This window comes from Elgaria multicarinata, chromosome 4, assembly GCF_023053635.1.
Source record: "Elgaria multicarinata webbii isolate HBS135686 ecotype San Diego chromosome 4, rElgMul1.1.pri, whole genome shotgun sequence".
Lineage (NCBI taxonomy): Eukaryota > Metazoa > Chordata > Lepidosauria > Squamata > Anguidae > Elgaria > Elgaria multicarinata.
This window is the reverse complement of record NC_086174.1, coordinates 93,302,513-93,327,771: the sequence shown is the minus strand read 5'-3', so window position 1 is coordinate 93,327,771 and position 25,259 is coordinate 93,302,513. Positions and strand designations below refer to the sequence as shown.

At 40.5% G+C, this 25,259-nt stretch overlaps 2 protein-coding genes across 4 annotated transcripts in view; one reads left to right on the top strand and one right to left on the bottom strand.

Moving 5' to 3' along the window:
• The window catches only part of ARMC2 (armadillo repeat containing 2), a 62,219-nt gene extending 48,786 nt beyond the window's left edge, over window positions 1–13,433 (top strand). The window contains exon 19 of the mRNA XM_063124816.1: window positions 13,251–13,433. The gene's annotated coding sequence lies outside the window, so the exon portion shown is untranslated. The remainder of the gene's footprint in view (window positions 1–13,250) is intronic.
• Window positions 1–25,259, bottom strand: part of SESN1 (sestrin 1) — a 55,083-nt gene that overhangs the window by 4,344 nt on the left and 25,480 nt on the right. For 2 of the 3 annotated variants that reach the window (XM_063124817.1, XM_063124820.1), the window contains exons 2-6: window positions 7,238–7,303; window positions 6,121–6,321; window positions 3,823–4,005; window positions 2,653–2,892; window positions 1,507–1,654 (exon numbers count right to left, since the gene is read on the bottom strand). In XM_063124817.1, coding sequence (XP_062980887.1) covers window positions 1,507–1,654; window positions 2,653–2,892; window positions 3,823–4,005; window positions 6,121–6,321; window positions 7,238–7,303 — 838 coding nt within the window. Of the gene's footprint in view, window positions 1–1,506; window positions 1,655–2,652; window positions 2,893–3,822; window positions 4,006–6,120; window positions 6,322–7,237; window positions 7,304–15,596; window positions 15,814–25,259 lie in introns of those variants that run through there. The other variant, XM_063124818.1, reaches the window with a different exon arrangement.

Genomic DNA, 25,259 nt, shown 5'->3' with positions numbered 1-25,259 from the left:
CCTCTCCACAATCAAAATGGCTAAAAACACTTATCTCTAAGTTAACAATGTATATTATGTTTTAATTCAGTTTTATGTATTTTACCGTTTATTGTTGTTCCCTGCCTCGATCAAAACGGAGAGGCGGGTAAGAATTATTATTATTATTATTATTATTATTATTATTATTATTATTATTATTTTTAACCAGACTTTGGGATCACATACAAGCAATAGGTTCCCACCACTACATTAGAATTCTAGTGGACAAGTTCCTGCATACTGAGAGGTAGCTAAATCCACTTGATCTTCACATGAAACTACATTGTCAAGTCTACACTGAAAACTTTCTAAGAAAAAATAAATGATTTCTGCATAATCTGGAAAAAACAATGTCAACATAGAAATGCACTGCTTCAAGTTTTTGCTAGTGGTAGAGAGCAGAGTATAAATAAAGCCTAAAAATGTACCAGGGGAGGGTGAAATCAATAGTTTCAAGCACTATTTTGCCTACTTCCTTATGTAAACATATTATGAGTGAGCAATTCCTAGCAGTTAAAGCAGTTGGCTGTGTGTTGTTATGGTGACAACCCACATATAGCAATGGGATTGCTTGACTTGTTCCCTACACTAATAGAGCAGCAGCATAGGGAGGCCATTAAGCCCCAGGCTCATAGGAGTAGCAAGCATGGGTCAGCTACACAAGCTCAAATTTAGTTCTGATCCCAGTGCAATGAAAAACAAGAATAGAAAAGAAGCCCATACAGCTGACACTGTAATGCTCCCATGTCAGGAGCACATAGCACTATCAAACATGCAAGCTGACCAGGCTTACTCCAGGTGACTATTCTGAGCCAAAAAGTGGTCAGGACCTTTTCGTCTGCTATTGCTGCTGCTACTATTAGCTGTCAGCCAGTGGGAGACGGTCAACTTCATTGCCTCTAGGCAATGGCTGGGGCATCCCAATGTACACACACCCTCTTCCTGTCATCATCATCATCATCATTATTATTATTATTATTATTATTATTATTATTATTATTATTATTATTATTATTTTGTTACCTGCCTCTCCCTCTGGATCGAGGTACAACACAAATGCAAACACTATAAAATACATATAATTGATTAAAACATATAAAACTAATATATTATTAAAAGCAGCACATTATTAAAAGACATCTTAAAATTCAACTGGGTAGGCCTGCCAGAAGAGATCAATCTTCTTATGCAACTACACATATACACTGAACCAATTGATGGACATGTAATTAAGATTTTGAGGTATGAAGGAGATTAGTGGTTTTTAATGTAGTGTTTCATTATATACTGATGCCATTGTGAAAACTTGCTGTGACCTAAAAGCATTGTACTATTTAATTTGTTAGTTTAAATTTAAACCCACTTACAGCCTTTCAAATTTAAATTGGGTGGATTACATTGGTAACGCTACAACATATTCCACAAGTTATTAGTTCGTTTTTTTTATAAAAAAAAAAAATACGCTGATTTTAAATCTGTTCTGACCTGAGCAACCCACCAACATGCTTTCTCTCTTCTCCTTCTCAAAACGAGTGGCCTTTTCTTCTTGGCTGGCTTTAACTTCATCTCTGCATTCCTGTAGTTGCTTCATTTTTTCCATAAGTGCTTCCACTTCACACAAAGGCTCTGTAGTCTTAACGATAAACAGCAACATTCTAATGCACTGGGATTTGGTACTGAAATTATATTATGACAAATATTAGCTCTTCCATTCCATATTTGCTTCACTGCTTACCTCATTATATTCAACAGCAAACAACTAGGATAATTTAAGTGCCTCACTAAAATCAAGGAAATGCAAAATTGAACTATTTACCTTAATGGCAGTAACAATGCGACAGTTAAAGCTGCAGTGTCTCTATAGCCAGTTTCATACATTATTATTGGGCAAATGTAAGATTCACAAATGATCAAGATGTATGGATTGAAAGAACATGGTGCTAAATATAAAGTGCATGGATTTGAAAGTATTGCCTGCCTCCTTTCCAGAGTTAAACATTTTTTCATGACTCATGGGCAATCTCAATTTTGCAAAAATGTGACTTGCCTTTCTGCAATGCACTGCATTGGATGATCAGAAGCTCCTACATTTAGGGGGTTCCAATCATCAAGGGCCCAGTCATTACGATTGTGCCCTTAGGGTGTTCCCCCCCCCCCAGGAGTCTAGAACTGTAATGCTGTAACACTGATTAAACATTTCATTTTTGAATGTGTCGCATTTTTAAATAGAATTTTATTAGGACTGCTTTTGACACTGGTAAACAAATATGGGTGCACTCTTGGGGGTTCATAGTAGTGTTTGAAGATGGATGAAAACTGTAGTCTCAGAACTTAACACATCCTTTAATGAACCACAAGTTTCCAGTGGCAAGTAGGGATCATGACAATTGGGCTCCCCATTTTTTATTTCTCCAAATCACACTTCAAGTTGGTGCATTAGAGACCTTCAACATTTTCATCTCAAGAGTCGAATTGGCACTCCTCCCCAAGTTGTTTTTAATTAAACAAAAATAAGTGTTATGGACAAGAAAATGAAAGTCTATTTACAATTGCAAATATACCTCACTGTCAGTGGAGCTGCTAAAGGAAAGATTAATGAATCCAACCTGTAAAGACATATGAAATACTTACCGTAATATTTGCAGCTAGGCCCTGCATCGCATACACACCGTGGTTTCCATTTGTAATATCACAGATGCAATAGTCACCAACAGAAGGAGGCCTGAATGTGTGACCGCCATCACAATGAATTTCTGGATTGATTCCACAGCCAAATGTGAAAGAGGCAAGTGAATGATAGTGTGTTAGGAGAACTACAGCGTGGATCAGTTCTGCCAATGACCAGCTATGTTCTTCAGTCTTTAGAAGTTGCTTCAGAAAAAAGGAAATTAAAAAATTCTGTCAGCATCAGAAATTTCACTTCACTGGGCCAGAATTTTTTTATTTATTTTTTTAGCAAGACTAGCTTTGTAAAATGCACTTTTTACTATTATTTCTTAAAGTTTCTTGCTAAAATGCAGGAAACTGGATATTGAACATTTTATAGCTCTGCCTCACTTGGCAAGCTGAATTATACTTATTGTTAATTCTATTTCAAACGTTCAGGGCAGTTTACATAATCTAGAAACAAAAATGAGCAGTAGCTATGGGAAATGAAGACAATGTACCCTGAAGACCAAGTAGGGAATGTCTTTTGAAGCAATGCATTCTAATGCAGTTTTCAAATATTTAAAGTCAAATGTCCAGAGTCAAATTAGTAATTAACGCAATCTAGTGGCAGGAAGTCATTAGGGGAAATGCATCCAAATAAGCACAACTTTTACAATCCAGATGGGGATGGGTTGGTCTTTTGGTATTGCCAAAGCTATTTTTTTTAAAAAACCATGCAAATAGAAGATTTAAGAACTTTTGTCTTGACAAGTGAAAGATAAAACAGATGTTTGCTCTCAAAGAAACAGAGAACCTTAAGGCGTAATCCTAATGAGTGCACTTCCACTAAATAGAAGGCTCCAAGTTCAGAGCCCTCTGCTTACCCTACGCCCTGCCAGCAAGAGCCAAGCTGGGTGAGAGGAGGACGGAGGTGATTTTGCCCACGTTTCTCCATTTAAAATACAAAAGGTAGCTAGACAGGTAATGTTTTAGCATCTTATTACACAGTATAGGGCAACGGACAATTAAAGTTATAGATTAAAAGTTCTATGGGCCCCCAACGACCTCTAGCTCTCCAAAAGGTTTAGTACAGGAATAGTTTGTGTGTGTGTGTGTGTGTGTCTGTGTGTGTACGTACATAAAGGTACTTACTTCAATATGTTCCTTCGTAATAAGCCATGGCCTGTGTGCCAACATTTTATTTAATTCACCCAAATTCTGCAGTTTTTGAGGTGCATTCTCCAGACCATTCAGCCACTTAGGATCTCCCCCAACATGTAGAAAATAATTGACATGGAGGTTAACCAAGTAGGAGCACTGATGCCTAGCTGCAGCCTGGAGAAGAAGACACATACAAAAGATTCCCTGCAGTGAAGATCCAGGACCAAAGGGACAAATATGAGCAATTTTACAGTGTACTGCACTCAGGAATAGGGAAATGTTTATGTATTATGTTTAATAGCTTTTCTATGTGCTTTGAACTTGGTAAAGTAATACAAATACAATGTGTTACAGCAACTTTTATTACTTTTTCTGAGTAAAGTTGCTTATAAAGTGAATATATTTGATACTCACTTTATAAGCAACTTTATTCAGAAATAAGTCTCATTGACTTCCAGGAAAGATTATTTAGAAACACAGTGCATAGTTTTGACTTGCATATGTCAGAAAAATAGTTTGGTTCTATGCCAAGTCCACACACACACACCCCTATCTATGGCCTGGTTCAGAGGACACTCTGGGCTTTGTGGTTAGCTTAACCATGTTCAGCTGTGGTTAACGCTAACCTCATGCGGAATGCTTTCAGACAACACTTTTAACCCTTTTGTGGTTAAGTCTTCCTTAACCACACGCTAACTACAAAGTGGTTAGTGGCGCACCTGTTTCCTCCAACTGATCCACCCTGTATCCCAGCAACCCTAGTGCTGGGAGCCCTGGCAGTTATGGCCATCATTTTAGAGCAGGCACCAATGAAATCAGTCATTACATGCATGCATCGCCCAGTTTTGCTTTCTGCATCGTCATGCCTGCTATACCTCTACAGTCATCACAGGGGAGGTGGAAGCCTTCTAGGATGGCTGCGCTATCTGCGTCATCAGGCAGGGCCACCATAATAATCAGAACGAGGTAGGAGAAACGGATGCTTTGTACGGGGAAATAGCAAGCGGGGATTTTAAAAGCTCCACTGTAACCATGCTCTGCTAAAACGAGCAAAAATCGTCCCAAAAAACTAATGCAAAACACGAAACGGCAGCCACAGTGAGCATATCAATCAGCAGTCTAGAGCAGCCATAGAGCCTGCTGGCTAGAGTAGCCCCATCTAGTTAGGCAACTCTGGCCTCATTCAGAAGACACCTTAAACCACGGCTTTAACCATGGTGGTTAAGCCAGAAAGCTGAGCCATGTTCAGAAGACACCTTAAACCATGGCGAGTAAGGCTTTTTAAAGCCATGGTTTAAGGCGTCTTTTGAACGGGCCTGTGTACTGGAAGCTCTATGCTTTAACCCCTTAACCACAGACTCATGTCAGAAAACACTTTTAGCCATGGTTAGTGCTGCTAACCTTGTTGCACAACATGGTTAGTGAGCCTAACCACAATGTGGTTAACAGGGCAGATGGTTAGGGAAAACGTGTGTCAGACAACACCGTTAACCACAGTTAAGCATCCCGTTAAGCAGCATGGTTTAGCGTGTCGTCTGAACGGGGCTTATATGTATATGAAAGCCAGAGAAACAGTTTAACAAAAGCCATCATTTGTTAACAGACTTCTACTGTTACTTTCTACTGTTAGTTTTTCCCTACCCAGTGCCTGCTTACCCTACCCTGTACCTGTTTGCATTCTCTTCCCCTCCTTATTGTTTTACTATGATTTTATTAGATTGTAAGCCTATGCGGCAGGGTCTTGCTATTTACTGTTTTACTCTGTACAGCACCATGTACATTGATGGTGCTATATAAATAAATAATAATAATAATAATAATAATAATGGTGGGTTTTCTCCCTCAACTATAGTTCTGTTACTTAAACAGAATTCCTAATAAGCTGCAGCAATGCTACTGGAAGCTCAAACAATCATTTCAGGCACAAAAAAGAAACTAAAAATAATGCAGGACATGAATAATCAGAACTCCTGACATTCTGGGTTTTGCTTAAAAGTAGCCATAGGGGGCTCCAAACTTGACTGAAGCAACAGTGCTGGGGGAGAGGTTATTTAGTCCTTCCCGCCTTTCACTGTTCCCCAAATAATGTAAATTCAACACATGTATATTCTAATCAAGAACACCACATACAAAGATTGAGATTATACTTCATTTAGAAGGCAGAATGTAATATTTCTACAAATACGGAAACTTCATAAAGTTATCGTGTTTTCCTAACTATGATTATATCCTATATATATAAACTTAAAAGCTGCAAAAAGGCTGTTACTGTTTCATAGTTTAACATACCATGATACCTATATAGTGTCGATAGTGAAGAGGCAGTGGTCCATCCATTTGCAACAGATAATGCTGAGTTTTTAAAAAGCTCTCCAGATACTGTGGGTGGAAAACCATCACCAAGGTAATGTTGTCCAAATGCCCCAAAGTTGTGAAAGACTCTGCAAATAAAGCATGCATTTGGGTATCTTCAGTGCTCACTTGGAGAATCTGTTTGAATTAGAAAAGGGATCATAGGAATATTTTCTAAGAGCTAAAAACATAACCACTGTGCACATTTGTTAATAGCCTTAATGTATAAAATGCTTTAAGGTATAAAAAGAGGTGCTGACCATAACATTAAGGAGCTCCAGAGATTTCCTAAGTGTGACAATATGCTGGATTCATTTTAATATCAATAACTTGCACCTACAGAGGAGTGCCAGACATTTAAGCAAATTTTAACTGAGGTATATGTTTAAGTGAAGGGTAATATGGCAGCCTATAGTATGGCAGCCTATATAGGTGCATTTGCAACCCATCCACCCTGCAAATGCTAAGAAATAGCTAGGTAATTAGCTGTAGTAGGAAAACATGTTTTTGACTAAGCTTGCTGGAATCAAATCAATAAAATCTCTTATTACTACCAGCATCTCATGTCAGCCAACCTGTGAAGAAGCCCTGAACAATTTATTTATTTATTTATTTATTTATTGCATTTTTATACCGCCCAGTAGCTGAAGCTCCCTGGACGGTTCACAAAAACAATCACTCACCATCTCTTATATATAGACTCTCTGAGCTGAAGTCATGCTGGTTAATTAGGCTTATTTAACATACATATCTACTCTAATTAAGGGACAAGTCAATCCATACATTAAATAGTTGACACCCAAATAAGATTGGGTTTAAGGCATACTACTGTAAGATGTCCCATTATCAGTGTTCTGCATGGACTCTGCTGTTTTCTAATTCGGCAGAACTGCTGCCAATCTCTCATGATGATTTACTATGTCCATCTCTGTGTACAACAATTTGCAGATCAACAGCTGTTCCTTAGCCAAAATGATATCTGAATATCCCACCCCTGCCCGGGGAAAATGCAATGAGTTCACTGTGTACTTGCAAAACAAAAATCACCACACACCTCCATCTCTGGTATGTATCTACTTGGTCCTTGTCCCAGTGGTCTAGGAATCCTAATTCCAAGTTCCTAGAAAAAAAAATACTATTTGAACTTTCAGCTATAAAACATCTCAGTTGCAGCATCAGGGGAAACAGAAAGAATTCACCATTGAAACAAACAGAACTGTCCTTGTTTCAGAAGTGCAGTCTGTGGAAATTTTCTCTCCATGCTTCATAACAAGCCACACTTGTTTACAGTATACCGTACTGTTGCCATTAAAAACAATGAAACCTGGTTCACTGAAAACCTAGTTTTGCATAAAGTACTTGGCAAAGTGTCCAGAACAAGGAGTTCAGTACACAGCTGCCAACAGTAGTGTCAGCGATACCAAAGCCTTTTGAAGTACATCTGCACATCCGCAAACCAGAATATAAAATATCTCAGTATCTTTCAGGAAGCAACATCACTGTAATCTTATCGGTTTGAGTGGAGGGGGGGGGAGTTATGCACTTTTGTGGTTAAAGTACATGCAAGCAGCTTTTAAATTGGCTTTTTGAAAAAGACAAAGAACAAGTTATAATTTCTCAGATTAAATTTAGAGTCAACATGAAACACCATCTACCACAAAACTTTCACTGAAATAGTCGACACGCTCGAATGTGCAGCCAAAATTCTACAGTCTGTTGACAGTGGAAGTCATTCTGTGAGAACTTCTGAGAGGCCATAGCACACGTTACAAATTTAGTGAACTCAGTATGCCTTTACAATGAATGCCACAAAACCCCATCTCTGTAGAATATTGTATGAATTAGAGCCATAATTTCGTATGATGTGTACGGACTAAAAAGATTTAATTTCTTCCCATTACAAGAGTTCACCATAAAACACAGCATTCAGATCTTTTATGATGTGCAAAGCAGCTCTGTCAAATACCATTTTTCAATAACTTAGGTCGTCTTTTCCCAATCTGATATCCTCCAAATTGGCCATGCTGGCTGGGATGATATCAGCTATAGACATCACACATCTGGAAGGTACCAGGTTGGAAAAGGCTGACTTAAGTTATCACTTCCAATTTTTACACATGCGAGTTCACTTCAATAGGAAAATAGTAAATATGGGGCCACTTCACAGTTGTTTTTCCTGACGTAGAAAGGAATGGCACATGTCCAAAAGGAATGTATTTTGTTTCATGTTATGGTAAAGCAGGAAGCAGTCTCTTGTAAAGAGATCAACAGCTGGAGGCCTGAGGCAAATCTTGCCCTTTGAGGGGCACTAGTTGTCAACCCCAAAATAGGAGTGCATGCACAAAGTCATAATTGTTGTAATGGAGCTTGCAAGAAGTCTATGAAGGAAGCAGAGCCAGGACTCCGACTATACCAACTTGAGAGTGTCCCTCTAGTAAAATCAGTTGCTGGAAAGAACTTTTGTGCTTTGCACATTGCCGACAATTTTCAGGAACTCCAATTACATGAAAAAAGGGCGCTTGGAATTTATTTATATAATACATTTTATAAGCTCACTTTCCAGCTAGAGAAAGTTTCTGATTTTATCTAATCAGATGTATTATACAAGTGGCTTTATTACAAGGTGATTATATTTTCAAAGTTCAAAGATCTGTGAGAATAGTAGTAGTAACTTTGACAAATCATGCATTCAAATCACTTTCGTAGATCTAGGACAGAATAGATTTTTTATATATCTGGGAAGGGGGGGGGGAATAAGTTATGCATAGTGGCAAACTACTGCAATGTGGATACAAATTACTGCCAGGATGGGCTTAATGTAGATCTTCAGGAGGCACTCAATTCAGAGCCTAATTATTTACTGTCAAAAAAAATGTTTAAAAGTGCAATATAGATTCAGGGGAACAGAGCTCTTTTTTGGTGGGGGCCCCCACCTGGCCCACTGCAGGCTGGATAACATAAGCATTGTGTGGCTTCACCTCCAATATTATTCCCCCTTTTTTCCTCTTTTTGGTTAAAATAAGCATCGAGTTCTGTGCCTTCTCCTAACACAGAGAATGGGACTCGGTCAGCGCCTGCTGAGTTCCTGTCTTTGCACAATGCCTCTGCTGATACTGGGTGCTGCGCGAAGCCCACACTAGGAAGAGTGGCCACCCTGCATCCCCAGTGTTATCTCCAATCTAAGGTCAGAGATAACAGCAGGAATAACCCCTGCTGTTATTTCCAATTTGAGAACATAGATAACAGTAGAGATGCCCCTGTGGGCACCAGCAAAAGCATCCCCGCTGTTACCTCAGATCGGAGATTACACCAGAGATGCCCTGTGAGGGGATTCCTCATGGGGACAGTGCTTGGAGGCTAAGCTCTACTTCCTGAAGGAACTGCAGGAGACTCCATGAGCTAGACTGGGGTGCCCTATGAACTGAAGGTTCTGCACCCCGATAGAAGACATTTCTATGCAAAATTTCAATATAGCAGAAGCCCACAAATTTATTTGAAAAGAGACAGTCTAGTGCTGTAATACTATGCATATTTACTCAGAAGTAAGTCTCACCCCCTAGTAATACTGTTTAGGATTGAAGCCACAGAAAAATTTCAGCAAACGTACATTTTGCCTGATGCAATAAAATAAGCAAAACTCAATTTTAAAAGATTTTCATGGTCATACTACAATAACTTTATCCTAGAACAAAAGGGGCAAACTAGTAGCTATAATATAAAAACTATCATAGAAGTTGTTTTCTTGCTGCTAGAAAGGTTTTCATTCTAGAAACAATTGATCAGGAGTCAGTTAGCAAATACATGAAGTTCAACTACTTCCACAACACTTTCCCTATACACATATTTAGCTATCTTATCATGTCAAAAGAAATAACCTAAATCCACTCTTCTTTCGAGTGCAATTACTTCCATGTTGTTCTTGCGTGGCCCTGCCTATCACTCCCCCGACTGGCGTGCCCAGCGAGAAGTAGCCATGGCGAGGGTAGCTGACTGAACCATGCTATGTGGTCACACCCTGTTCTGCAACTGAGCTGGAACTCGCTGCAGAAAGTGGGAACAGCTCTATATCCCCAACCAATTTCTGTAGCAATTCCCACCTGTGTTGATTTTATTTATTTTATTTAAAACATTTGTATCCCGCCCTATATCACTAGGATCTCAGGGCGGCATACTGTGTTGCATGATGCAATATCATAACATTGCCCCAGCACTGATAACATGCTGGAGGTGGCATACTAAAACAACTGCCAGGGCCCAAACACTCCAGCAGGGCCCACTGCTGGCAACACTTGCCCTCCCTGGGCTGCCTCTGGCATCACCACCACTGCTGCCCCACCAGCCTTGCCACTGCCACCAATCCCTTTTTGTAGCGCTCTTTATATGAGAGCCAAGTAGCTTTTCAGTTCCAATCAGCACCAGACTCTCCTGAGCTGGGATATTTAATATGGCAGCCAGCCACTCTGCTCCCAAGCAGAAAAGCTGGTGCCACTGGGTAAACCTGGAGGACTGGAGGTGATGGCAACTGATGGAGATGATGGGGGCAGGGGGTGAGGAGCCTGAGGAGCCTGAGTAGCATCCATGACAGAGCACATTCTTGTAGTTACAGGTGGGGATTGGTGACAATACTGCCACACCATCTGTGGCACTAGACCAACGGCTCACTTCAGCCTGGTGCGGTGCTGACTTGGGTGGCAGAAAACACATGCATCGACACTAGTTTCTGTAGTGTGTGGGAGAGATGCTTTGATTTTCTAACACAGAAAAGCAACAGGGCTTTTTTGGTTTGATCCACCATATCTCTTAGTTAAGCAAAGAAACACAAAAACATATCAAGAAAAGCAGTCTACTTGATAGCATCAATTATGCAAGATTTTTTTGAGCCTTCTCTGACCCCTATTCTGCCTGTTGCACACATACTCCAGTGTGGTGTAGTGGCTAAAGTTGGGTCTGGGAGTTGGGAGATCCGGGTTCTAGTCCCCACTCAGCGATGGAAACCCACTGGGTGACTTTGGGCCAGTCACAGACTCTCAGCCCAACCTACCTCACAGGGTTGTTGTTGTGAGAATAAATGGAGCGGAGGAGGAGAATTATGTACGCCACCTTGGGTTCCTAAATAAATAAATGAATAATACTCATAAGAACCTTCAGAGTAGAGGAGAGGCCAAGGTCTCACAGAAGATAGCTGAAACACGAGAGATGGTTTGCGCATGCATTCCGTGCCAAACTTATCTCCTGCCAAAACTCTCCTTCATGTCTTTTTCTTCATGTTCTCTACAAATTGTCCCTCAAGTCTTATGGTTTTCAATACCACCTTTACACTGACACCCAGCTCTCTCCCCTAACCACCTGAACTATCCTATTTTTTCCAGTGCCACATCTCAAGCTTCCTTGCAGAAATACCTTGCAGAAATTACAAGTGGGGATTGTTGGAATTGTTGTAGATCACAAGCGGAATATGAATTGTTGTAGATCACAAGCTGAATATGAGCCAACAGTGCGATATGGCTGCAAGAAAGGCCAATGCTATTTTGGGTTGCATTAATAGAAGCATAGCTTCCAAATCATGTGAGGTACTGGTTCCTCTCTATTCAGCCCTGGTTAGGCCTCATCTAGAGTATTGCGTCCAGTTCTGGGCTCCACAATTCAAGAAGGACGCAGACAAGCTGGAGCGTGTTCAGAAGAGGGCAACCAGGATGATCAGAGGTCTAGAAACAAAGCCCTATGAAGAGAGACTGAAAGAACTGGGCATGTTTAGCCTGGAGAAGAGAAGATTGAGGGGAGACATGATAGCACTCTTCAAATACTTAAAGGGTCGTCACACAGAGGAGGGCCAGGATCTCTTCTCGATCCTCCCAGAGTGCAGGACACATGATAACGGGCTTAAGTTAAAGAAAGCCAGATTCCAGCTGGACATCAGGAAAAACTTCCTGACTGTTAGAGCAGTACAACAATGGAATCCGTTGCCTGGTGAGGTTGTGGGCTCTCCCACACTAGAGGCCTTCAAGAGGCAGCTGGACAACCATCTGTCAGGGATGCTTTAGGGTGGATTCCTGCATTGAGCAGGGGGTTGGACTCGATGGCCTTGTAGGCCCCTTCCAACTCTGCTATTCTATGATTCTACCTGGACACTTTGTTGTCATCTCATGAAAGTGACAGCAAACCGTCTTTCCTTCTAGGTCCTCCTCTCCTAACATTCCCGTTCATAGTGACAGTGGTGTCAGGCTCTACAACTGAGGGGAGAACAAGCCTTTTTGCTTGGTGGCCTGTGCTCCCTGAAGTTGGGCTGTCAGGTTCCATCCCAAGCTGTGGTTTAAGTTCCACTATTCTGACAAAGAGGAAAGGGGAGGCAGTGGTCAAAGGGGGAAGAAAATACATTTAGTTACACATATTTGGGCATAGTTACAGTACAGTAGAAGAACTATGGGGTTATAAAAGGCTTCATGGGAAAGGTGGTCTTTTGAGGTGAGAACAGTGGAGCTGGGATGCAACTCTCAAGCATACATGTTTTATTGTGGTTTTAATTTTTGTGAACCGCCCAGAGAGCTTCGGCTATTGGGTGGTATAAAAATGTAATAAATAAATAAATAATACATAAAAGCAAAAGTGGCCACAATCTTTATTATACCCTCAAGACCCCTTTAACAAGATTTTAATACTTAATCCAACCTCTCTGCTAGTTTATCTTGCTTTGTTTCCTGTTCAGTATACAAACAGCACCAGATTTAATCTGTGTCCATAAACGCAACACAAACTTAAAAATTTACCTTTAAAAAAGAAATAAAAATAATCTCATGCAAGAGTAGGGGAAAGCGAGGTGCTAAATTTCCTATGAAGAAAATTCTCCATAGGTAGATTTATCAAATTCTCTTGTTCTCACATAACCTATGATTCCTACAACCATACTATTGGACCTGTTACTTAGTTACAGGAGAGCAAGTTGTAACTCACATGCCCATCTCAAATATCACTTTAAGACAGTAACTCACTGATCATGGCAATGCCCAGTACCAATAACCCTAACCCAATACCAGTCATACTTTAATGCAATGATTGGTATTCCACTCCAGGTTATTTTGGCAACTCTAAGCAGGTCAGAAAAAAGGAGAAATACCATAGATTATCACAGGAGACAATTGTGTTGGTAGAAAAAATTCTGCAGACACTATCTTCTAACAACCCCCTGAAGAAGGCGTTTGAATGAAATACAGGCAGAAATGGATCGGGCTTCATGAAAATAAATTATTTGCATCCTGAGAACCCGTTTCTCCTTTCTTCTGATATGGCTTGGATGCTCTCCTTTTGTTTTTAGTTTGACATCTCTAAGCAAACTAGTACACAGTTGAAACTAGACTTCATGTTTTCATTTCAGTTTGAGCCAATAACTATAGTGTCTCCAGAAGTGTTATCTAGCCTCAGAGGCATTCTTTATGGGTTTTAATCTCTGATTGAGATAAGTTTATTCTTTTCCCCTTGTGCACAAAAGACAAACCTGTGGTTAATTACAGTGAAATAAAGTAGGCAATCTAGGAGTTCCCTTTGCTTAGTCAGCGATGTTATCCACACACATTGTTCCAATCTAAACTTGGAAAATCATCATAATTCATGGCTGGCATTTACATTGCTTTGAGATGTTTAATTCCTAACCAATTATTTAAAATTTTGGTACTTTGTGTTTTCAGAGGAAACTTTTTAGAAACTGAATACTGCAGCCCTTGCATATGGATTTTAAACATCCCAATCATGTTCCTCTAAAATCAGACAGGTTTTTTTTGCTCCTTTTTATCATATATAATTTTACTGATATGTTAGATGCCATTGACTATTTGCATAATATTTTTATGTCTAGTTCTCAAAATGCCTTTGCAAACATTCTCCGTCCAATCATACAGAAGCAGATTAGTTTCATGTAAGAAAAGCAGTAAAATCATTGTGATGGGTGTAAGGTTATTTATAATGTGTAAGAACGCAGTAGATGAGGGATGGGAATACATACTGTTCATATACTGATTTTCTGATTTGGTACAAAATTCCGCATTTAACAATGTAGTTACTGGATTTTCTCCATATCATCCTAATTATACCAGAACTTTATCCACTTGAACTGTCCTCTTACATTTCTGCAATGTAGTTTTGAAAAGACTACAGGCATAGTCTTGCAGGAATTTTGTCTATTATATTACACCAAGTGCCAGGGGCTTGAAAAGCTAGTATCACAGCTTTACATACTGCTCAAGAACTGCAAAAACTGTTGGCTTTGTCCAAAAAATGCTTCAGTACTTCTGAAATAATGTGAATTGTTTACAGCTGTAGGAGACTTTCAAGGAAGGAATATTGCAATCTATGAACAACCCATACTAAAAATTTCAGGTTAAGAGAAAAACATGAGACCAATCAATGCAATGTATAGAACATGTTTCTGTCAACAGTTTAAAATTAGTTATAGAAAAATAGTATTTTTCACTTGGGAGAGATTTTGTTACTCATCTAGTCCCAACGTACTAAACACAGGATGCAACTATAGCATCTCTGACAAATGACCATCCAGCCATCTCTTTGCTTGAATGACTCCAGCAAAGATCAGTCAGTCTGTTTCCATTGTCAAACAGCTCTTTACCATTAGGCAGTTTAGCCAAAATCTGGTTCTCTGCAATTTCCACCCTCTGGTTCTAGAATATTGGTTTTAGTATATGAGAGAAAATGAACGTTAATATAGCCTGCAGTACTTTGGCACAGATTTTGAAGTGCACTGAGCAACTTTTAAAGATAACCACAACATTTATAGCTTTTGCTGGGCCTGTGCTGCCCTTCACCCAATGCAGAATTGCTTATCTAGATTTGTTAAAACTACAGAGGACGATGCATTTACATTTTTTGTTAACTACTTCACAGTATGACCGCATCTGTGGAAAGTGGAATTGATTGTTCCTAGAAGTTTGAACAGTAGCACAAGGCCAAACTGGAAAAATTCAAACCTAAAAGAAAATCTAAGTGATATTACCATGATCCCAGCAACTCCCCCAATTTAATTTTCTGACTTATGGGAGGGGAGCGGGAGGCTATTCTTCCCATGGCTTTTCTCGTACATTTTTTCTGCAGCTTTGATTAAAATGCAAGCAGTGGAGAGATTGAAATGACAAGCCACACAGACTTGGTCACCTTAAAGTGCTGCGATCCTCGAAAACAGCCCAAAGTACCTCAACTGAGTCCTTCGCACCATTGTTGACTACTCAGATAAAAAAGCAGCACTGTCTGCGAACCTCTCCAAACCGAACTGGTTAAAAACACGCTGAAGAAGAGCCCCGAAGAGAAGTTTATCGGGTGGGGGTGGGGGTGGGAAGGGCGGCAACGCATACGAAAGACGCGCTCCCCCATTTAGGTCCTCATCCTCGGTCTACAGCAGCAAGTCCCCTTACCTTGCGGCTCTGGCTCCCACAGCGGTTGTAGCGAAAAGGCTGCACAGCTCCGCAGCCTTGGCTCCGCTGGGCTGTGCCTGCCAGCTTCATGCCTTCTAAAAAGAGCCGGAGTCGTGAGGAGAAGCTGCTGCTGCTGCTGCTGCTGCTGCTGCCGCTCCCCTCGAACTCAGAGCGCGCGACCACTTCCTCCCTCCCTGGCAGCCTCCGCACTGAGCTTCGGCAGTCGCGGGCTGAGGCGAAGAAAACAGCTGGAGGGCGGGGAGAGCCAGGCTCCGCACAAACAACCAGCCCCGCAGAGCCCGCCCACTTTGCCTGCCGCCCACCAATGACCGCGAGGCAGAGGGACTGGACGGAAGGGAGGGAGGGAGCGCGGAGCAAAGAGGTGGGGTCTCGCGGGAGAAAGCCCCCGGATCCGTGCTCGTAGGACGGGCGCGACGCGAGCGAGCTGGCTGTTACTGGGGCAGGTGCGCGTCCAGCGTCTCCCTCCTCACCTCCCACGTGCCGGGGCTGCTGTGGTGGTTGCTGCGAGTTTCAGAATAAGTACAAGCCGCGGAAAGCGAGGCATCGCCGCCTTCGTGCTTTAACATTCGATTGTAAAACGTCTCACCGTTTTTAAAACTGCATTAAGGATATCTACAGGGCATTTTTCTTGCCATCAGTTATGAACCCAGCTCTGCCTCGTATAATCTGCCTCTCTGCAAAGAAACAGATGCTTAGGAAACTTAGCTAACAACAACAACAACAACAACAGGGGCAGTTGTGAAGTAACATATGAGAATTACACGAATTTGCCCTCTGGCCCTTCCATGAGGTGAAGGGCTGTGTTCACTTCATTTAGCATGCAGCCTACATACATTAGGTTTGGGGTGTGTTTTTCCTTTTAAAAAAGTAAGTTTTGCTTTGTACTGTTAAGAATATTTTATTATAGACTTTTGTTTTGGACCCAAATATTCTATAGCCTGCATCATACCACAGTTATGGAGAAGAATTTTCTGGCTTTTAAACTATAATCCAGCCCACATTGTACTTTGAAACTAGGAAATAAAGATGTCTCAAATCGTTAAACTAATTTAGAGGATTCCTAGATTGCAATGGAAGTGCTTGTGTAATAAAGCTAAGGATGCTTCCAGACAGAAGGCTTCTAGCACTGCCAGTTGGAAGATATTGTGCAGCTATTCTGTCTTTTTCTGCAGTAAGAAAAAAATGCAAGGGCTAGGACTGGAAGGCCTCATCTGGACCCTCTGTAAGATTACACAACTGAGGCAGGGAGACAGCTCTGGAAGTGCCCTAAGGCAGTTCAGGAAAGATTAGCAGAGTGAAATTGATACGGTTACTCAAAAGGCAGCATGCAGTTCACTTTAGGCTAGCCCAGTCTGCCTCTTAGGGTGCTTCCAGAGGAACGCTCCTAGGCCTACAAATCAAAAGGCATTGTGTATGCATTCTAACTTTTCTTCCTAAACATATTTGTTTCAATTAAGAAAAATATGGGGAAAGCAGTGGGAAAACATGTGGCAGGCTACAAATTGAAGACTATATCTGCCCCCCACCTCAATAAAATTCCATGTTTGAGACAGTGGGACTGCAGGATAAAAGCTTCATCTGGAAGCATCCAAGTGATTCACTAAACTTCAGCATCTTCCTCACCTCCAATTATTGTTATTACTCCTGTACCAATTTCTGAGAGTCCCAGTAGCAGGAGTTGCTCAAGTTCCAGCCACAAGCTTCTTTATCAGTTGTGATGTTCCAAAAAATGATAGTTGCCTGGTAAGCATGGGTGGTGTTAGAAAGAGCCCACCTGGAGCTGGGCCCCGGATCTTCTGAGCTGTGTCCTGGATCTTTAGAGCTGCTCCAATTCCCATCATCTGCCTTAATACAAGACTGCTTCTTCCCTCTGAACTCAGTAGCCTTGAAGTTACCAGGAGACCTTAGGACTCACTCTTTTAGCAGACTAATAGGGAGTGCTGTGTAAAGGCACCAGCCTTTTAAACTAGAGGGGAGCCTGCTACCTTTCCTTCCACAATCTGCTCATTATTTTCATAAAGTCCAGAGTCCAATATTGCCTAACAGTACACTGTCACCCAGCTTGCTCACTGTGTGCCTGACTGTGCAGACACCTGCCCAGCCAATTGCTACTGGGCAATTGCACCTCTGCCCTGGATCATTGTAGATAGCAAGGCCCTGGATAAGAGGATGAGCAGCAGGCACATTGACTGTTCATGTATTAAATGGAGAGCCAGAGGCCTTCCTTGTCTATTGCTTTCTCCAAGGTGGACTGGGCCCCTTACCTTGGGGAAAAACAAAAATGGGTTTGCTTACAAAAAGGGTTTGCTTGTTAAAAGGCAGCAATGCTTTAATTTGGGGGAAAGTCATGTAAGAATATACAGATTGCCCTGGTTTGCTTGAGTGTGTCTGGAGCTCCTGGACTCTGCAATAATCTTTACAGAATGCACCTGATTTTTGCATGATCCATGTGGCCAAATTCTGGTGGATGCATGGTCCTCAGCATCAGGGGTTTGCACTATGCTAGGGAAAGGTAAATAGTTGTAGGAAGAGGATAGGGGCTTCTTGCTTGTGGCACCTTAAAGACTTACAAATTTTCTGTGGCATAATAAGGAAAAGGAGTCTACTATACAGAAAGTTATTTTGAAAGATGTTGTTTTTCATGAAGCTAGAGAAAAATGGCACTTACTAAAATAAAGGTACATGAGCCCTGATAATCATAATCTCACTCTCACACACACACACACTTTTGAGCCTGGGGCCACTATCTCTGACAGTTGATTTGGGACAAGGATTTTCTGTCCCAGGGCCAAAATAACTTGACTGCCATTGAGTACTACTATGCACTTTGACTTGGGGCAGGGGGAGGCCCTGTTTGCTGATCTGCCTCAGGCAGCATAATGTCTTGGGGCCAGTCCAGAACTTGCTATAGGGAGCTGTGTGGTGGGAAAAGTCAGCTGAGAAGGAAGAGGAAGTTGGGTGGGGTGGGAAAACAACTGGGAATTCAGAAAGATCTGTGGATGGGGAAACATGTTCAGAATTACAACAAACTTATTGTGCAATTCTAAACATGTCTACTTAGAAGTAAGTAATACTGAGCTCAATGGTACTTACTCCCAGGTAAGTGTATCTAGGGTTGGAGTTTATTCTTTAGTAAATGTGCTCAGGTAGCCATACTTGTCCATGAGAAATAAAAAAACCACAGTTCAGCAATACCTTTATTAGGAATTTTGGCTGGTCCTAATAAAGGTATCCAACCATACAATTTGGTACTCTAAGGGCTTTGTATGATGATCACATTGCTAGAAGTTTAATATTGCAGCATTTGGTGTAGATGTTAGTATTTCAAGAAGTTAGAACATAAGAACTGTAATATTAGTAATAATAATAATAATAATACTGTGTTTTAGAATCCCAGAAATTTCCGAAATGAAGTCTTTGAAATAAAATGAGAAGCCACCTTTGGCAGCTGCTCTCTCTACTGCCCCACCTGTTCTAGGGACCAGGATCATTAAAGCAACATCCTCCAGTCCTGAGATCTCTGAAGGGGGGAGTGAGTGAAGATTTAATCAGAAGTATATCCTACTCTGTTTAATGGGGGTTACTACCTAGTAATTATGTAAGTTTGCAGCCTAAGAACAAGAGATTAATTAGTTTGCCTTCTATAAAATTTAAATTCTATGCATATAAATTTGTATATGCAAATTAGCATGTGCATATTTGTGCAATATTTTGTCTTATGGGCCTGAGCCCTGGATCTTTTAAGTAGTTAACACTGCCTGGTAGGTTTTTATAAGGGCACTACAGGGCATCAAGAGCAAACAGGTACACAGGACTGATAACAGCTCCATCACAGCAGCACACAAGTATGTCACAAACAAGTATGTGGGACACTTATGGGAAGTGGCAGTAACTTTGGTGTTGTTGTTGTTTTTAACAAAGCTAAATGGATGTCTTGGTTATGCATTTAAATGGTCCCTCCCAGCACATTTCCACAAACTCCCAACATGTTCAAATTCCTATATACAGGGGCTCCAAAGTTCCTCTGTAATGCTAAGCAGCAAGATGCTTAGTCAATCCTTATACATGTTGATCATGTTCGATGTTATTTCAAGAAAGTAAAAGGAGACAGAAAATTAAAGCTATATAAAGCAAAGCTTTAGTTTACTCAACATGTATTCACTTGCTCTCTAAAGAACACATGAACTCAGCATGGGGGATTTGTGTACAGTTGGTACACAGTGTTTACAATACATACCTCCTCTAAGGGACGGAAACTACTGAAATTGCAAAAATGTGTTATTGCTCTTGACTGTGACACGATAATGAGATTTTTATTGCATTTGTCTATCATACAAACTGCCTCAGTTGTGTGGAATATTTATTTAAAGCTTTACTGTTGATATGCATGCACATTTAACAGACATAATCAATAATAGAAACATGAACTATTGTATGTTTGAACAACACACAAATGTAAGTAAGTTAAGGTGTGGGGGGGTTGCTTCACATATTACTCTTTCTAACACAAATTAATCACCATGGGGGAGGCATCTATTTGGTTGCTCTGAGTTTTGGTTATAGACAGGAAGTCAATAAGAGAAACTGTACTCTGTATTTAAGCATTACAAAAATAACTGGGAAACAGCCCTCTGATTATACCATCCACCATTTTATTTTGAACGTGATTCCTCTAACTCTGGAAAACAGGTATAGGTAAAAAAAACCAAAATGAAACAAAAAAACCTCTGACCTCTCCACCCACCCCAGCTTATTTTGGGGCTACACTGAAAGACCAGACAAGGAAATTGGCCCTCCTCCTCTTGGATACAATGATGACAGGCTGCCCGCTCTTGAGGGGCAGTTGTACAAGCACTTCTGGTGGAAGCAGAGATTATTTATATTACATTAACAGTACACACAGTATCTTGCAGCCATATCATGGTATTTATATATCTTGGGTCACAAGCCCTCTCCACACAATGTTTAATATTGTTGTTGTTGTTGTTTATTTGTTGTTTCAACCATCATGGTCATATCCACTTCAATGTTTAATATAAGCAATGCCCATCTTCATGTCTTCTTGAGCCACTTTATTCTCCAAATGCCAGAAACTATTCTTAATTGTTGCCAAAATGATTCCTTTTATATCTCAAATTAAAAATAAAATGTAGTTGTCTTCATTAAGATTCAAAGTCACACAGATTAACTTCTCGAAAACCTAACATAGATGCTGAAACACAACTTTTTTTGTTGTTCTACATTCTCATAAGGACAAAACTATTATACCTACTGAAACTTATAAAGGTTGTGAAAGTTTCTGATTTACCATACCTTTTGAGAAAGAACAAAGGGGGAAAAGTGAGGTAGACAGAACTGAGGAAAGCGGCAGAAAGCAGTTCAAACAGGTCATGCTCAACTTTCTAATTTTGCCCAGAAACAAAGCAGTGAGCCTAGCAACAGTTTTTTACCCAATCAGAGATCAGACAAACAGGTACAAGCCTCAGCTTCTCAAAACCTCAGAAAGGCCAGCCTCCTCAAGCAACTTGATTGTGTACTATAAAAAAAAACAATCTGACTGTAGTTTCATAAACTAAAATGGGACACGAACGAACAAGTCTGTATGTATAAGGCTCTTCCACTTGTTGAATCAAAAGATATGTTTATTGTTTAAATAAAAAGATGTTTTAAATGTTTCCCTATTTAGCTTCCTTGTGTACTGTAAAACAATATTATAGGGTTCCCTATGTATTTCTGTGATGGACCTGGGGTAAGAAGTGGTGGCATTGTGTTCTCTGTTTTGTCTCATCCATTTAAACATTTCCCTGTTAGAACTCTTAATCTTTAACCAGTATCTCACTGCACTACTAAATGTACGGTTTCCAAGATACTTCAGTACTTTTATTTCAGAAAGAAAAGTTAGCTCCATTTGATATCCACTTTAAGGTATTCTAGGAAAACCAAGAGTTTCAGAAGCGGTACTACACACATTTATGCTCAGTGTGTGTGTCTTTCTATAGCCCAGTTTATATCAGGATCTCAAATCTCACTGCATTTTAATAGGACTTAATAGAATCCATTTCACACTTTGCAGTGCAATTGACTGTCATTTGTATAACCTCTGACCGCTCATATTTAACAGTGTAACTATTTGAAGTACACCCAGTTCAGTTTCTAGAAAACATGTTTACAAGGATAAGGCAAAAACATGTCTAAAAGACATGTCATTCATTATCAATATAAAACCTTAAGTAAAACTCCTAAAACCCACAAACCTTTTAGGAAGATGGTTTTAAATAGATCAGCCCAACCATCTTAAAATATATTCTAAACTACTGTAGAAGGCCAACACAAGCTTTGGTATACTGAAATATCTCCCCTCCTCCCACAGTATGTAGTGAAAAGAGATACTGCTCTTTGTTTCCAAAATGAAATCAGTACTATTTTCACAGTTCTATCAGAATTCATGCCAAGCAGAAAAAAGAAAGACAGATTATGTATAAATAAATGAAGTGCAATTAGAAAGTGCTCACAAGCAAGCAAACGAACTGGGTGTATTTAGCCACGTCCTTCTCAGTGTGAGTCTGGGTGTGCTGGGAAGGGGGTGGCATGCTCGCTCCTTGGTTTGACATGAGTTGTTTCTGCTTCTCCCATCCCTTGAAAGTCAGCAGACTGTGAAGCCAGCCATGCAGCTTTCCAGTTGAGGAAAAAGAGAAACACAGTGGTATATGCAATGCTTTGGTTAAGGACCTGCGTTACAGCACTCTGATTCGGCTCTTATACACTGTTCCCCTACTTGTACAAGGCTCAGAGATGTCATAACTCTCTTTCTAGCTAGGGGAAGGAGAACAGGGGGCCTCTGAAGAATAATGTGTAATGATTTGTCTGGATTAAAATAAACTCCTGTTTCATGCAAAAAGTTGAAAATGTTAACTCAAGTGTATCATGTACACTTTCCTACAAAAAAAAAAAAAAAAAGCTGTGCCCTGCTTCAATTCTTCACACTTGCCCAAATCCTCAGCAACTGTTTTTCAGAGTGCCCCACATACCTCCCCATTTTTTGCAACCTATCACTTTAACATTGGTTAAAACGCAAGGGATCAAAAATTGGGGAAGCGTGTGGGTTACCCCAAAAACAGTTGCTGGAGACTAAGGCAAGTGGGGATTCAAAGCAGGGCACCCCTAGGGTTCAGAGGAAGCCCTTGAATCATGTGGATAACTTTGCTAAGTCAAGCCTCTCTATTTTGGACATCTGCAATAATGCTATAACAGCTGGAACAGGGATGGGGGACGCCAAAAGGGGGGCAGTGATGGCCTCACCAAAGTGCCATTTTGGCACAGCTGGAGAGGCAGTCACTGGCAAGGGGACCACGGCCGGGATTGTGATCAGAGCTGGGATGGGGGACTTGGCAGCAGACAAGATGAGTTCTTCTGCCAAGTTCCATGGGATACCGGGCGGAGCTGCATGAAGGATCAAGGGAGGTGAGGTGAAAACAACCAACGTACTGTGGGTGGGGTGCTGGATCATCTGTTGGGCACACCAACCACGAACTGGAAGTTATTTGCAAAACAATCCCGTGTGTGGGTAGTCACTCATCGTGGGTTAGTGTAATGCCTGTCTCTGAAGGTCTTGGAATGTTGGCTGTGTAAAGCGGGAGGGGCATAGAGTGGGGTGAGAGCAAAACGTTGGTTGAAGAAAGGGGAGTTGAGTTGGAGAAGAAAGGAGGACGCTAAAGGAGAGTGAGTTGAAGGAGAAAAGGGAAGAAAGGAAAGAGACACCAGCAGCATTGTGGGAAAGAGATAGTCTGCAGTTTAATGAAGAGTGCACCTCCAGACAGGCAACCAAGGACTAAAGAACAGGGATAAACAACTGTTGTTGGTCCAGTGAAACTAACACTGCTCTTCACAGAGAACTGTGGTTGAAAGGGGAGTTGAATATATTTGATTCATATTTCAGCTAATTGTTGTCTTTGTGTTATTATTCCCTAAACCCTTTTAAGTAAAGTAAATTTTGTTAAATATTTATTTGGTTCTGTCTCTGGAGTAATTGCAATCTGCCCCTCCTAATCCTAGTCATAGAAACCTGAAACATTACATTAGCATGTCATGCGAATGTGCCAAGTGTGGATTATCGTGTTGTATGAACCCAGTCAATGGGTCTACTCTAAGTATGACCAAGTTTGGATCCAATCCAATGTCAGCTAACCAACTACTTCATAGCAAACAAGACATCTCCAGCTACATTGATACTTGCCTGCTAAATTACAGCAGTAGCATTTGTTTGGCTCCTATGCTGATCACATGTGTAGATTGTTAGAAAGTGTTTTGACACTAGTTTTAACAGTATTATTGAAATTTCTTCTTGAAATCCCTGTCCCACTTTTGCTATTAAGATGAGCAGGCTAATGCTTACCAAACTGAACAAAAATCTTGGGGATTTTGCTGTTGTTTTAAAGAACTGCCTTGGGAGTCATGAAGGTTAAACATGTTCAACTTGAAAAATGTAAAGTGTATTGCCGGGCAAGTGGCAGACATTTTTCCAATCCTCTATTCTATAAATATACAGCATTCATGACTCTGGGATATTGTTTGTGTACTATACAGCTTTATAATCTCTGTCGCTGGCTCCTGTTGCTGACAGATGAGAATTCCCTTTATGCAGGTTGATGAGCACTAGCTTTTACTCAGCCTCTGTTTACCAAAAGGACTTTTTCCTCACTCAGTGAAAACACAGTTGCAAAGAGGAAAGCTCCCCCACCCCACCAGTTTATTTAAGAACCCTCACATATTATTGGAAATAATCCTATCTACATATATTTCTTGATACTGCTGAAAACAGACTATTCTGTATCTATTTTTTTTTTTAATTTTTAGGCAGCCCTGTCCTGTGTAGGTAGAAATGTTAAAACCAGAAATCAAGATAGGGTGTAATGTCAGAATAACATATGCTAAGATAATCACATATCCTCCCCCACCCCTGCTGCCTATTTCTCCCTCATCAAAGCCACCTCAGGGTTGTTGTTTTAGGCCTCCTACATAGACAAGCTGTTTAGTGACAGCTTGTCAGGAATGGTTAAATGACTAAATAGCATAGATCTACTTTGCACATTGTTTATTCTTTAATAAGGTATTTATAAACTGTCTTTCCATCCTAATCATCATCCCAAGGTGAAATACAAAACAAAAACAACAAACCAGATTAAAACAAGTCATGTTTACAGGAGACACTGAAATGTGTATATAGTCAGTCATATATGATCACACTGTGGGGTTTGCAAGTTACGCATGATTTACCTGTGGGTTTTCCTTTATTCCTGCATGGAAACAGGTTTCTAGGTAAGTCAGGATTTGCATAATGCATGAACTGACCCTAAGATCTGTGGTGATTGAGAACACATTTCAGTGGCCAAAAGCCACTAGTACTAAAATGTAGAAACATATAAACAGCCAGATACAATTGCCTCTTAAACTCTTAAGACTTAGCTAAAGCTGAAATTAAACAAGCATTTACATAACTAGAAAAATATACCAAAAATCTATTTTAAGATTTTATCACCAACAGAGCCTTGGTTCTGAACACATTAGCAAGTAGAGAAATCAGGCAATTTGTGATACAGCATTAACTAAACCATATTGTGCCAGGCAAAGGAGTTGCCTGTTTAC